Genomic DNA, 12,142 nt, shown 5'->3' with positions numbered 1-12,142 from the left:
CTCTCCCATAGGCTTCTGCAGGTCATATCTTCTCCTCTCCCTTTCAGTCTTCACTTCAAAGTCCCTCTCTTCCTGAGGCCTCCCCTGGGCACCTAGCAGAGAGGCCAGTGCCTCCCCCCAACACTTCAGCCTCCCTGTCTTCTTTTGCTCCCTAACACGTGTCTGTACTCAGCAGTCTGTGTATTTTGCTTACTGTGGCTAGCAGAATCACAGCCCCTCAAAGGTGGTCACATCCCAGCCCCCAGAACATGGGAATAGGTTAGGTTACATGGCAAAGAGAATTAAAGTCACTCATCAGCTGACTTTGAGCTGGACTATCTGGGTGGGCTGAGTGTCACCATAAGGGTCCTTAAAAGTGGAAGAGGTGGGCAAAGAATTGAGGGGGGAGATGCGACTTTGGGAGAACAGCACAGAGAGGAGAAATTCTGCTGGACTTGGAGACCAAGTGAGGACCACGCAGGACAAGGGTGCTTGAACACTGGGGAAAAGGCAAGAAAACAGATTCTCCTGGAGCCTTTGCTGGGACCCCTCCTTTTAGCCCTGGGAGACCCGTGTCAGACTCCTGACCTGCAGCAGGGCAGAAGAAAGCTTTCATCACATAACTCGAAGTGCACTGCATTCTCGGACCAAGGGGTCTGTACTTCTACAAATATTAGTATATATGGACCACTACTTCTACAAATTCCATTACTGCTTGTGAACAGCACAATTACTTAAAAGCATTAACTTGTTATACACAAACTTCTAAAATATGCTACAATTATGGTAACCTTGCGTTGAGATTTCTTTTTTTTTTTTTTTAACATACTTGGAAGCTCACAAACCAGCTGTGGACTGAGTCCATCTCAGCCTCCAAGAGGTCCCATCCTGGCAAGTCAGTCCACACACAATTAGGACATTTAGGACCTCCCCTTGTGCCAGCCACTGCCACCTGTCCCCCACGGGACCAGCCCTCTGCGCACAGCTGCCCCTCCAGCCTTGCAGCCAAGTATCATTTCCAACCAGGGCAGGGAAACTAAGGGAGTAAGAAGGGGGCTGCTCTGGGCCGGCCAGGAGGCTGCAGGCACGGCTACAGGAGTAGGAAGTGAGGATTCAAAGCAGGCCTGGCACAGGGTAGATCTCATTATTTCTCTGGCGCACCGCCAGGACATGGGACAGCATTTTAAAGAACAATTGTACTTGGGCTCATTTACTTAAAACTAAAATGCCAACAGCTGAGGCTTCTGACCAGGGCCCCTCTGGGCAGGATCTGAGGGTCCCTGCTTCTCGATCAGGCCAGGCAAGCAGTGGGACTGCCCACTGAGATGGACCTGACCCAGGAAGAGAGGCAGGATGGGGTGTGCAGGGAGTGGCCTGGAGGCTGTCACCTGCTGCAACCTTCTTGGGGCCCAGGGGGCAGGGCTGTATCTGCACAGGTGGGTTGTTTTATTTTCATTTATGTTTTATCAGACTGAGAGCCTGTGAAAGCCATGGAGAGAGTGCTGGGTCCAGACTTCAGCATCTCCCTCATCAGTTCTGACATCATCACTCGATGACCCCAGGGGAGGCCACCTTTCTAGACCAGGTGCTGAGCCCAGAGCCCTCGAGCACCCTGGCCCCACAGCAACCTGAAGTTGCTCTCTCTGCCATCTTGCCTGTGGTGTCTGCGTCTCTGCAGAACGCTCACGTCACATTACTTAACAGCTCTCTTTAAATTGATACACTTTTAAATGAAGTGAATTTGCTTCTTAAATAAGTGATGTATTGCTACCAAAGATAGAAGACCTGTATCATTTGTCCAAAAATGTTAGTCAGTGGGGCACGAAACAGCATGTGGCTATTAAAGTAGAGCTGAATACAGGGCCAGACAAAGATGCTCAGCCTGGGAAGGTCCGTTCCTGCCTTCAAGGGAGATTGGCAAGTTCAGAGCATGTGAGAGGCACATTGCTATTGAATCAAGCCTGTCTTGGTACAATAAGAAAGGGGGACAGAGGACTGATGGGGGACGTTCCTTGGGGTGGCGAACCACCTGGTGCCCGCAGCACCCTGCACCTTGGGCAGTGTGGGCTCAACCATCGTGCCAGGCGTGGAGACACTCCCCTTCGCTCAGGCCAACTCCTCTAGCCCCCACTCCACTGAGGTTGGTACTTCCACCATCCCCACTTCACAGACAAGCAAACTGAGGCCAGGCAATATCTGCACGATTCTCATGCCACAGCTGCAGGTGGTGGGGGAGGGGCTACTGGTATTTACTGGGTGCCAGATACCTCAACATCCTGCAACACATGCACAAAGGCTTATCTGGCCCAGATGTCAACAATGCTAGAAGCCCTGACCAAAGGCCCCGGTTCAGTTCACAGGCCGAGTGGGCACAGAACCGTGACCGTCCAGCCCCTCAGATCGTGTGCTGTGACCCTCGTACAGATTTCACTTGGGTCCCACAAGTCTGAGTGAAACCACAGATGTGTTTAAAATCCCAGCCAGCTAGACAGAAGGCACAGACTCCCACGGTCACAGATGAAGTCCACAGGTTCCTGGCATAGAGAACGTTCACGGTGTCACCCCCTCCCTTAGAGCACAACCCCACGTTCTCCCCAGGGCGGAGGATGCCGAGGGCCCTGCCTGCCTCTCCGTCGTCCCGCACACCATGCTCCTCCCCCATTGCCCTCTCCACTCACGTGGGGGTGCCCCCCCACCTAAATCCTCTCGCCCCCTGGAGGCCCCTCCACTCACATCTCAGCTCAATCTCAGAGAGGAACTCCCTGAGCCCCTCTGAGTTAGTGCCCCCCCCACACAGGCATTTGTCCTCTCGTGGTCTGGAAGCCAGACGGCTAACTCGGTGTCATGGCTGCGCTCCCTCCAGGGGCTCGAGGGGAGGATCCTTCGGCCTCGTCCAGCCTCCAGAGTTGCTGGCATCCCTTGTGCCCTTGGCTTCCTGACGCATCTCTGCCTCTGCCTTCATGTGACCTTCCCTCTTCTGTGCCTGTGTTTCTCCTCGCCTTTTAAGGCCACCATTGACCTTATAAGTCATTGGATTTAGGGCCCACTTCACTCCACTACAACCTCATCTTAACTAAGTTCATCTGCAAAGACCCCATTTCCAAACAGGGTCACATACTGGGGTCCTGAGAGGACCTGAATTTGGGAGGATGCTATTCAAGCCACACCCCATCTAAAGTGGGGTCCCTGCCCCCCACCCACTTTCCGTCACTCTGCCTTTTCATGGCCTTTCTCTCTGCCTGGAGTCAACTTGCTGACACGACCGTCCATCACCTGCCTCCCTCCCTGGGACGTCAGCCCCGAGAGGCAGGGGCTGCACCTCCTTCACTCCTGTATCCTGACTTGGCATCAGGAACACGTGGGGAGTGGACAACACAGAGATAAAGGCGCCTCTGCGCTCGTTCCGGAGAGGGGGTCATCTGCTTGCAGAAGAGTTTCCCAGGATCCATCACACGGAGAATCGGCCTCGCCTCTCCCTCCCTGACACCCAGCTATCGTCCCTTCCCGGGTCCCTAAGCTTTCTGAGAGCAGAACGGAGAAGCTGACCATGCCGTTCCAAGACCTGGATCCCATTCAGGAATGTCTTCAGTGGGACATCAAATATGGAAATGTACAGAGACTTATTTTTGTCGAGTTTCCAGCCAACGAAGGATAAACTGTCCTTTCAGAAAATAGTCCAGAACCTTTGAAATATGCAGATTGCTGAGCTGAATTGTAAATGCAATCACTTAGCTGCAGCAGACTCCCAAGGCGGGGATCACCACCTGCATGAATTATTCCTAGAAGCCCAGGGCCCCCAGGATTTGCAGTCGTAAGTCTCCAGATGGAGCCAGCCCTGGTGAGGTCCACTCCTCCCAAGGGAATTACATGAGGGGTGTTTACCGCAGGGCGAAGCCTCCTTGCCTCTCGTCCCTCCAAACGCAGGCTCAAGTCGGCTCAGTGCTAACCTCTGTGTCCGGAAGTGGCCTCGACTGTTCTGACTCACTGGTGGTCGGATGGGGTCAGAGCCCAGAACAGCAGGCAGAGGAGCACAGACAAAGGCGAAGGGAAAAAAGCAAAACCAACCCGCTCTTAATCTTCTCAGAGTGAGTGAAATGTAATTGCAGGCGGCTCCAATGGAGGAGAACGGAAAAGGCGACTGGTGTCACACGCCCCAGCTGGCCGTGGCTGGGCTCTGGTTGGAAGTACCAACTATTTTTTCCACTCTCCGTAGTAAATCAACCACACTGGGGCAGCTGGGAGACTGATGGGGGGGGGGGGAAGGCCAGCCAATCAATGACCTGGGGCAGGGGGGCGGGGGGGATGGCCAGCCAATTAAATGCTGCCATTTTGATGTGAGAACTGCCAGGACCCATGATTAAATCCCGAAGAAACTGTGGCTATTTTTCTGGCCACGGCACTTTAACTGTGGGCATCAGCAAAGCAGGACGTTGTAACTCACAAAGCAGATTCGAGGGGGATGGAGACGGAAGAACTCAGATGGAAAGGCCCTGAATCAGCAGGAAGCCACTTCTGGAATTAGAACTCACAACGAGTGGGGCATGCCTTCTGATGGGACACACATGCCCTAGGAGTGGAATACCTTAAGCATCCTCAGAATGGAACTGCTAATGCTTAGAAGGGGTTCGGAAAGCCCTCTTGAGAAACCAGCACCTTCTACGTGTGCACACAGGGTTCTCAGGGGTAGGCGGGTTGGGACAGGCGTATCACGGGAGGCGAGGACGGGTCCAGTGGGGCTACCAGGTCCTCCCGAGGCTCTCCCATCTCGGCCCCTCCTCCACGACGCTCTCCTGCAGGCTCCACCCACCCCTTCCACTCATCCTTTTGTCATTTGAACAGTACCAAAGGGACACCCACCCTGTGCCTGGACGCCAGAGGGGGGCGCCGCGCTGTCCTCGCATGGCTTGTGCACTTGTGGGAATTTGGAAACCCTAAGCAAGCACACAGGTAGGAAACCTGTGGACACCTCCCCAAATTCAGCTCCGTGGCTGTGACACCTGCCTGTTGCTACAGTGAGCGCTTCAGGGAAGACAACTGCACGTGGAGGAGATAGCTGCCCCCTCTGCCGCCCGAGGTCCAAGGCAAATGCTGGGTGAGCATCTGGCATTCGCTCTCCATCCTTCTCCTTCTCACCTCCTGATGTCCCCTGGTCCCAGTTCAAATAGGCTTTTATTGTTAAAACTCATGGTGCTCAGACTATTGGTATGATTTGGGCTTCCTGATCCAAAATCGGGGACTCCCTCCAATGGACGCAGCTTTGGGTACACACGCCTTTAGCAACCTGACAACCTCCTTCCCCTCTCTTCCTGCCCCTGCCTCCAAAAATCTCCCCACAGCACTATCCTCTCAGGCTGCTGCTCTGCTACAGACCTGGGCTTCCCAAAGCGTGGGGCCGGAATCCTGCAAGGACCAGCACGCCGGACAGGACTGGAAGGAGGAAACGGACACGGTGTTAAATAACGTTGACTCACACCGTGAGACTTACTCCCTTATATAATCTATCTCAGCCTCCTGATTTCCTCAAGGAGGAAGTCTTGGCTTCATGCTAATCCAGCCCCTGCACGTGCCTTTCACTTGAGAATTTCCCATTTAACAAAGAGAGGGCAGACCTCTGGCCAGAGCCTCTGGTGACAGGCACGTCACGCTGGAATTAAACAGCGTGGCTTTGTTTCCACTGCACTCATTTGCAGAGTCACCTCTTGCCTGGGGGTAAGGTGGTGACTTGCAACTGTCTTTTAAAATAAATTTCTTTTTACACAAAAGCAATCAGTTGTTTAGAGAAAGAGTCATTTGCTCACTCATTTTTTTTTTTTCAAGGTGGAAGAAGTCTTACTGGACTAGGGCACAGGCGCCGGGCTCTGGGCCAAGGTGGCCCAGGCCACGCTTCGTGTCCCCTAGGGCCCAGTGCCCACCAATATTTATGGAGCACTAACTGCATGCAAGGAGCCGCCCTAGACCCTTGGCACTGGAGCTGTGAACAAAACGGACAAAAATTCCCACCTTCAGGTGAATGACAGCACCGGTATTGTGTACAACATAAAAACAGCAAAGCAGTCCATTTGTGTGACTTTCTCTGAGAGAGCTCAGGGGCAGCAAGTACCTCTTCCCAGAGGAGGGGAGGCGGCCCGCACCCAGACACGTCTCAGGCCATCCTCTGAGAGACCGTAATTGGACTTCCTTTTATTTTAACTTAAAACTTTTGATAAGCGCAGAAAGGTGGATCATTTGGAACCAAGTAAGCTTTTAGCAGCTGCCACCACTAACCTTCTAAACAGCCTCAGGCAAGCCCTGCTGTCTCATTGGCCCTCAGCTTTTCCATCTGTACAATGGGCCCATGGCTTTGACCTCAGACTGTAGCGGGTGTCACAGGGATTTGGCCTGGGGTGGGTCAAGTTGGAGGGGATTAATGCATGTGGGTCTGGAATTCTAGAAATTACCTCCCTCAAAAGCAACCACAAACCCAAACTGAAACCTCAGCACCCCGTCCCAGCTCCAGCTCAGTCTGTGCTCCTCCAGGGCGATGAGAGAGCAGAAGGTCCTGAGCATGCAGTCAACCAGTTGGGGACTATCTTCGCCCTCCCCTCGCTGAGCTTAGAGGTTCTCCAGTTCCCTGTTCATAAGACTGACTGCGCCAGTCGCAGGCACAGAACCAGGGATGCTGTGCTTTATGTACGATGTAAGAGATTCAGAAGGATGATTTCTGTCTAGAAACATTTTTTCTCGCCCTCAGCACTGAGTTTAGAAGCAAATTCTCGTGCACATAAAGGACGTGACCTCACTGCACCTCCTTAAAGGATATTTCCCCCCAGGGGCCTGTGAATTTGAATCTACACACACTACTTAATAAATCTTTGCTGAGGTCAGCAAGACATCCCAAGTAAAGGTCACTGGACCAGCCGAGGAAAGGGTGTGGGAGAACTGGGAAGAAGGTCCTGCTTCTGTGTCCTGCTCCCTCAGGACAGCCTTTGCATCCCCCCAGCTCCTTCAAGTCAGGAGAAGTATTTCCAAGAAGCATTTCAGGCAAAGGAAAAATAAGCAATAAATCAACTTCATTTAGGCTTCTCCCTCTCCTTTCTAGATTCAGCTGAGTTAGTATTGAGTAGGAGCTCCCAGGAACCTATTTCATATCCCTTGGATCTAAAACACAGCGGGCAGTGATGCAAGGGCAGCGGCTTGCCTCCTCCAGGAAGCATTCTCTTTGCTGTTCTTCAATATCCTTTAACACAGGAACCTGGGCCAGTTTGAAAGGGCGAGCTCTGTTTTCAAACGACTTCTTGTGAACAAGTGTCGACCCCGCTGCTGTACTGTCCTGTCCCTCGGGACCAGCCCGGGATGAGGGTTAGATTGGGGCTCTCTGGTCATTTCCAGGGACAAATCCTGAATGACACCTGGGTAAGACACCTTGCTAGGTGCACAGCCTGAGAGAGGGACGTAAGACAGACTCGTCACAGCGGGGGGTGGAGGGGGAGACGGGCAGACAAAGACAGGAGCAGGGGGACAGATGGAGGAAGGGGTGAGTAAAAAAAGGAGAAAGAAGAAAATTGAGGAGGAGGAAGAGATTTGGAGGAAGGAGAAAAGATTTTTTTAAAAAAGAAGGGAGGAAAAGGAGTGGGAAGAGGGAAGGCAGGAGGGAGGGAGGGAGGAGAGAAGGGGGGAGTGAGGAGGGAGAAACCAGGAGGAGGGGGAGGGACAGGCTGGGGTGGGCCTGGGCATGACACTCCACTTTCCCGAAACGCTTCATTATCTCCTGTCAGTGTCGGGAAAGGTGGCTGAAGGTCCTGGCTTTTTCTGCCACCAAGAATCCTGGTTCCTTCTCACCTTGAAGCATGAAGCGAGGAGAACGGCTCGTGGGGCTGAGCTGGCCGTGGGGATGTTACACAACCCAACGTGCTGCCAATGTTTTTATATAATCTTCTGGTTCTCCCCATAAAACAGACCATAACACCCTGGCAAATACACTTCAATAAAGCCGTGTGCTATTACTGGGGCACACTGCCTTCCCGGAGATGAATCACCACGCGGACGGTCAAGTGGCAGTTGAACTAAAGTTTTCTCCCCTCGAGGCTTCACCTGAATGGGAGACATCGGAAGGACCACAGAGACTCTGGAAGGACCAAAGTACCTCCAAAGGAAAACCAGGAGTTCAGGGTGTGGAGGAAGTGCCTGGGAAGTCAGCAGATGCTCTGGTCTCCCAGAGCGGCAGGCAAGGCTGCAGGTGACTCCCGCAGCTGCGCGTCACCAGCCTCGGGTTCAGAATCACCGCTCAGAGGCCAGCTGGACCTCGGAAGGAACCCCAGAGACGACCCCCACATCGGGCCGGGGGATGTGCAGAACAAGCCCCACCCATGCAAGCTGGCTCCCCGACACCTCCTTCCAGAGACTGTTACTGACACTTCCTGGGGGCGCTGCTGTGGCTGCCAGTGCAGAAGCCAGAATAGCATGGGACAGAAGGGGAAGGCCACTAATGAGAAAACAGACTTCCCTCCTTCCTCCCTGAACCTCAGCCGAGTGAGCCAGGGGAGCAGCACCGACTTATTCTGCCCCACTGCAGCCCAGAGTGGGAAAGCACTCTTCCTCCCACAGCTGTGCATCGGCTCTGACCCTCCTTGACTCCGACCCTGACTCTCAGGGTGACCCGCACCTGCTGGGGGTGAAACAAGGAGCCCACTCCTGGGAGCTGGGCTTCCTGTAGAAGCTTCCAAGGACGCCAGGCTCCCAGGCACATGGTCCATCTAAGTAATTAACACTGCCAAGCCCCTGCTAGGCCCTTGACGCTATCTGTCTACGAGTCGGAGGCTCACGTCTCACGCCCACAACAACACTTTGTGTAGCGAGCCCTGAGCATCCCCAGGTCGGGAGGTTGAACAGGGCCAATGGATGGGGGACACTTTTCTCCACCAACATTTAAAGAACACCTCTGAAGGGCAGAACTACCGTTCCACCTGTCCCCACTTCTTCACCGAGGAGGTGGAGGGGGTCCAGGCTAAGCCATGATGCATGCAGCTCCTGGACACACACACACACACACACACAGCGCAGCAAGCCGCCTCACTCTTGGACCTGGGCACTGTCTGCTCTTAAAGCAGGTCTTACAACCTCTAGAAGTTTTCTCAAGTCCCCTCCCCCAGGGAACAAGATGGAGTCCCCTCATGTGTGCTGGTAGGTTGGGGTCCTCAGGTATCCACTGGGCAAGGGAATGAATGAGTGGTCACCCAGGCCAACGCCCTCTGCTGCCCGGAGCCCTCAAAAAGCCCTTCTCTTCCCTATGCGCCTTCTCCCCGATTTACTCCCGAAGCAATGGGAGTTCCATCCCAGCCCTGGCTGGCCTTCAGGCCCCTGGGGTCAGCGCAGGTTCCAGCGGCTGGGCCACAGCGCAGTGTCCCAAGCACCGGGACAGTTCTCCTCCCTCCACGGCTCTCTGCCCAGCGCCTTTGTCCCAAGCGGGGCGCTGGGCCGGCTCACCGTTCAGTTGGTTGTAGACTACCTCCTCCAGGTGGTCCAGGCGCTGCAGGATGGCTTCGCGCTCCGCCAGCGCGCCCGCCTTGGCGTGCCGGCTGCGCACCCGGCGGTCGGCGCTGCGCACAATCTGCACCAGCCCCTCTGAGCGGTCCTGCAGGCGGCAGTACACCGAAAAGAGGATGATGCCCACGAACACCAGGATGTTGACCGTCAGCAAAGTTTTGATCTTCCTGGCCACCGCCATGAACGCGGTTGGAAGCTGGGGGCTGCCTCACCCGCGGGGCATCCCCGTGGGCCCGGTGGCCACAAGAGCCTCCGCCTGGCCCGCTGCTTCGGGGACCATGAGCCAGCCCAGCTCGCCGCGGGCCAGAGACTGGGGCGGGAGCCTGCGAGCGAGGGGCTGCGAGCCGGGGGGCTGCAGGCAAGGGCTGCGGGCGGGGGCTGCGGGCCGGCCGCGCGCTCGGCCGCGGGGAGCTGTCCCTTCAGCACCACCCGCGCCCACTCAGCGCGCCCCTCCGCCTCCCGGGGTCCCCACGCGCAGGGGCTGCCCGGCGCCGCGGGCGCAGGGAGCACCCGGCATCCTCCGCAGAGGGGCGCAGCCCCGTCTCGGGAGCGGCGGGGCGGGCCTGGGGGCCCGGAGAAGCGAGGGCAGCGCGGGCCGGCAGGCGCTCGGCTGGCGTGCAGCTCCTGCCCGCCCCGTAGCCACGGCGCCGGTGCGAAGTGACGCGGCCGCCCAGCTCATCAGCATGCACGCGGGGCCCCGCGCCCGCCCCCGCAGGCCCACTCCTCCGGGACCGCCCCCTCCAGGGCCACCTCTACCCCGCTCCACCCCACCCCGCCGGGCGCAAGGTCCGGTGCGCGCTGCCAGCGCCCAAGCAGGGCGGAGTGGGGCGGGGCCTAGCGCTCTGGGGACCCAGAACAAGGGCAACCGGGCGGGCTCGGTGAGAGCAGAGCGCGCGGGCAGTCTCCACAGCCCCTCCCCAGACTCGAAATAAACCCCAAACTTGACCCGCGGAAGCGGGGTCTTGGGGAGTGCCTGGTCAAGGTGGCGTAGTCTGCGGGGGTGGGGGAGTCTGTGGGGAGGAGGGGGCACCGTAGGATCAAAGCCCCCTTGGTAGTCTGTCCCTTCTCCCTCCTTCCCTAGGCCAGACTGAATCAACTCCCGGCCTCCCTCCCCTCCCTCCTCTGGGGCTGAGGGCTGGGAAGAGCTGAGTTCAAGGGCTGGTGGACCCAGCTTGAGATTCAGTGGTACCTAGGGGCACTTCAGGCCCAACAGCGAAACCCACCAGGAGAGGGCGTCGGGTTCTCCAGGTCGCGATCCTCAGACCTCAGGGGAGAGCAAATCTGGCTGACCTGGCCTCCACTCCCATCCCCAATCTAGCCCCAAGCCTGCATTTTGCAGACAGCCCGGGTCCAAGAGGAGAAATCTCCAGCGGCATTGGGGCCTGAGCACCCAGAAGGCAGGGGATTCTGTCTGTCCACTTCCCACTGAATCCTCAGTGCCTGAAACAATGCCTGAGGCTTAGCTGGTGCTCTGGAAATTTTGCTGAATGAATGAATGCAGGAACATTCATTAAAAGTGGGCGTGTGCTAGTCCCTCACTACACAGAGGCGGATAGAATAGAAACTGTATCCATACGTCGTTTGTGTGTGTCCGTGTGTGTGTGTCCGTGTCTGAATGTATCGGGGACTTTGGGGTCTTCTGACTCTTAGTCCAACACTCTTGCTCATTTCTTGGCCTCGGGCACACCAGCCTACCCAGCTTGGAGGTTTTGTGCCTCTTGGCAGATTCTCTTGAGAGCTGAAAGACGTGTTTCTCCTTTCCCTCATCAAAACTTCCTTTTCTTTCTCAGAACATTGCCTCCAGAAATTCAGAGGACAACCGCCGGGAGGGACCCCCCACTGGAACTTGAGGCCAGCTGTCCCTAGGGTGTTCACCCTATAAATCACTTGTTCTGGAAGGAAGCTGGATTCTGTTTTTAATCATCATTCCAGGAGAGTCTTACAATGCAGCAAGTTTGATAAACACTGGTCTATTTTTGATAAATAGCCATTCCCGTGTCCCTCCTTAAGCAATCGTGTATTTTTCTGTTTATAAAATGCCAAGCTGTAAGATATTTCCCAATTTTTCAAGGATGGCTTTGGGAATGATAATACAAACAGCTAACACTTAACGCAGCGGTAAGGTTTTGCCAGACCCCGTTCTGGGTCCTTTATGGCTGTTAACTGATTAAGACTAATAGCAACCACATTACGGTATGAGCTGGCATTATCTAATTTCATGTATGAAGAAACTGAGGCAGCGAGAGGATGAGTGCCTTGCTCAAGGTCACATCAAGGGCAAAGCATGGATCCGGGATTCAAGCCTAGACAATTTGGCTTCAGAGTCAAATTTATTAGCCACTGTCGCTCAAGAAAAAAAAAAAAAGGCACTTTTTTACATGTTTATTGAAAGTGATCTTAAAGTGGTTTTGCAGGAGAAAACATTATTTTGTTCATATCAATACATTGTGCTGCATTCTAAAGTTTAGTAGGAAATGACACCTCCCAAATACACATCAATATTTGATGAGGTTTCATTTGAAATACAATCACGTTGACTTGGGAAGATCGGGGGCACTTTGTAGGGAGGGGAATGCAGCTCACAGTCCAGCAAACTGGTATTCATTTGATTTTTTAAATGCACTGCATGCTCAACTATGAG

At 54.9% G+C, this 12,142-nt stretch overlaps 1 protein-coding gene across 1 annotated transcript in view; it reads right to left on the bottom strand.

Annotated features, from left to right (window-relative positions):
• GALNT9 (polypeptide N-acetylgalactosaminyltransferase 9) overlaps nt 1-10,089 on the bottom strand; it is a 74,696-nt gene extending 64,607 nt beyond the window's left edge. The window contains exon 1 of the mRNA XM_074356095.1: nt 9,442-10,089. Within this exon, the coding sequence (XP_074212196.1) occupies nt 9,442-9,682 (241 nt within the window). The 5' untranslated portion in view covers nt 9,683-10,089. The remainder of the gene's footprint in view (nt 1-9,441) is intronic.
• Between the last annotated feature and the right edge of the window lie 2,053 nt (nt 10,090-12,142).

The sequence above is a fragment of the Camelus bactrianus genome, chromosome 32 (assembly GCF_048773025.1).
Source record: "Camelus bactrianus isolate YW-2024 breed Bactrian camel chromosome 32, ASM4877302v1, whole genome shotgun sequence".
NCBI classification, from domain to species: Eukaryota; Metazoa; Chordata; class Mammalia; order Artiodactyla; family Camelidae; genus Camelus; species Camelus bactrianus.
This window is presented reverse-complemented; position numbering and strand designations above follow the sequence as displayed.